The 2,426-nt window shown below is 49.3% G+C and overlaps 1 protein-coding gene across 1 annotated transcript in view; it reads left to right on the forward strand.

Annotated features, from left to right (window-relative positions):
- Window positions 1–927: 927 nt before the first annotated feature.
- Window positions 928–2,426, forward strand: part of ACBD6 (acyl-CoA binding domain containing 6) — a 146,360-nt gene continuing 144,861 nt past the window's right edge. The window contains exon 1 of the mRNA XM_011361215.2: window positions 928–1,489. Within this exon, the coding sequence (XP_011359517.1) occupies window positions 1,268–1,489 (222 nt within the window). The 5' untranslated portion in view covers window positions 928–1,267. The remainder of the gene's footprint in view (window positions 1,490–2,426) is intronic.

Raw genomic sequence — 2,426 nt, forward strand, 5'->3', positions numbered from 1 at the left:
TTAGCCTCTGGATTGGTGGGAGATGGCAATCCTCTAGATTGGTGGTCCCCAACATTTTGCCCCCAAGGAGCGGTGCTCTCATGAGAAGCTAATACCTAGTGATCTGAGGTGGAGCTGAGGCAGTGACCCTAGCGTTGGGGAGCGGCCGCAAACACAGCTGAAGCATCCATCGCTTGCCCCTAGCTCACCTCATGTTATGAGGCCTGGCTCCTAACAGGCTACCGTATGTCCCCACCCTCCCCAGCCAAGGGGGGTGGGGCCCCCTGCTCTAGAATACTGGTGATCTAGATAATGGATGTCAGGTGAGCTAGGTAAGTGAACATTCCTTCCGTAGTCTTTGAGGGGTATAATCAGATGTGTACCCAGCCATTGAGGCAAGACTGAAAAGTTCGTAAATTTCAATCTCCAGGCTAGTTAAAACAAGAATAGTCATATTCTCATAACCCAACCTACTTGATTTTAATTTAGCAGCTTGACTATAGTAGCTCCATTTTATTTCTAAACTCTGTGCCAAACTCTTAAGCAACAGATGCAGGGTTCGGAGGCCTCTTTCGGGTCGCCAGGGACACACAACACTGCAGGCAGGGGCTCAGGCGGAACCTTCCTCCTCAGCTTCCTGTTTCCCACGACTCGGCTTCTATTGCTACACAACCAAGTCAAAGGCCTTCCCTCACCCGGTGGCCTATCCCGACAACGGGTTCCGAAGGTGTGACTAGTAATTGCAACCAAACGATTAACGGACACCCCAACGACTTAAGACAGTTTCTTCTAGTAGCGCCTCCCGGGCGCGTCCCAGCAGTACTCCTTAACGCGTGACGTGCAACAGCGGACAGCGCACATTAGCCCCACTAGCGCAGAACGCAGCCGGACGCGTACTCGGGCGCGTGCTCACGGGCGCGTGCTCGCGCGCACGCCGCCCGCGCTCACGTCGCCCCGCCCCTGCCGCTCACCGCTCCCTCTCCTGGACCTGCTGGCGGCTGCGCTTCTCCCAGACCCCGGAGCGGTTGGAGGGGGCCCTAGGCGACCCTGAGCGCACAATTAGCCCCGGGAAATCAGAGGAAACTGGATCAGCGGAGGAGAGCAGCGGAGGGTAGCAGAGCCTACCCTGCACGCTGAGGGGGGGGAAATGGGAAGGAGACAGAGTTAGGTGAGGGAGCGCGGAGTAAGTGAGCTGGGGTCGGACTGCAGCTCCGGCTCGGGACCCAGACTGGTCGGCCAGGCCCCCTAGCCGGTGTTACACCCGATCTGAAGAGGGCAGAGCGGACACATGGCCTCTCCCTTCCTGCCCGTGGGGGCCACCACTGGCGACAGTGGCGGAGAGCTGAGCTCGGGAGACGACTCCGGTGATGTGGAATCCCTCCAGACCCCCGAGACCGAGGCTTCCAGGAGCCTGACAGAGCTGTTTGAGAAGGCTGCAGCACACCTCCAGGGCCTGATTCACGTGGCCAGCAGGGAGCAGCTCTTGTATCTGTATGCCAGGTACAAGCAGGTAAAGTCGCGGGGAGAGGGTGGATGTGAGAGTGGCCAGAGGCTTCTTTCCAAGAAAAACTAATAGTAACTGTGCTTGGTTAATGGCTACTAATGAAACGAGTGTGTGTGTGTGTGTGTGTGTGTGTGTGTGTGTGTGTGTTCTGTTTGTTTTGTTTTTAATCTGCCCTGAATGATTAGCATTCTGGACATGGAAAGGACCAGTCTGCTATCTAGGAGTGATGTTTAGCTGGACACCAAATGGCAGTTTTTCTGTATCTTCTCTGACTTGCTCAGTGACCTTGCACTTTTGTTTTTACCAGCTTCGTAACCTTTGTAAAATGAGGATGACAAAATAAGATTTCTCATTCACTCTTGCCAGAGGGTCCTATGGATGTAAATATGGTAATGTTTAAAACAATATTTTGAGATCCAATAGAATAATACGATTGTAATACAAAAGAATAATATGATTGCAATACAAAAGAAAGTATTACTACTTTTATTATTTAATTTTTTTAACTCTAAATATCATAGACTCGTACTTTGACTGAATCCACTTCTGTCTGTTAGATACAATTATAAAAATTTTAGAGCTAGTAAACACCAGATGAAATAATGTCCTTCTTTAACGGAAAAGGAAAGGGATGCCCAAAGAGAGTAGATAACTTGCCTAGGGTCATACAGATAAATCAGTCAGAATTAAAACTAGCTTGTAGCTGCGGACTCTGTCTAAGACTCGGAACTTTACCTGGAAATATGGAAATAAAAATAATAATGTCATATAAGATTTAATTTATCATTCAGAGTCATTGGGTACACTTTTGTGTGCAAAATACTTGGATGTTATGCTTACAGGGAATGTAAAGAAGCAAAAGCATCATGATACTTGCCTTGAAGAGACTTACAAAGATAATTGAGGTGTCTAGATGTAAACATTGAATAATTGCTGACATAGT

The sequence above is a fragment of the Pteropus vampyrus genome, unplaced genomic scaffold, assembly GCF_000151845.1.
Source record: "Pteropus vampyrus isolate Shadow unplaced genomic scaffold, Pvam_2.0 Scaffold65, whole genome shotgun sequence".
NCBI classification, from domain to species: Eukaryota; Metazoa; Chordata; class Mammalia; order Chiroptera; family Pteropodidae; genus Pteropus; species Pteropus vampyrus.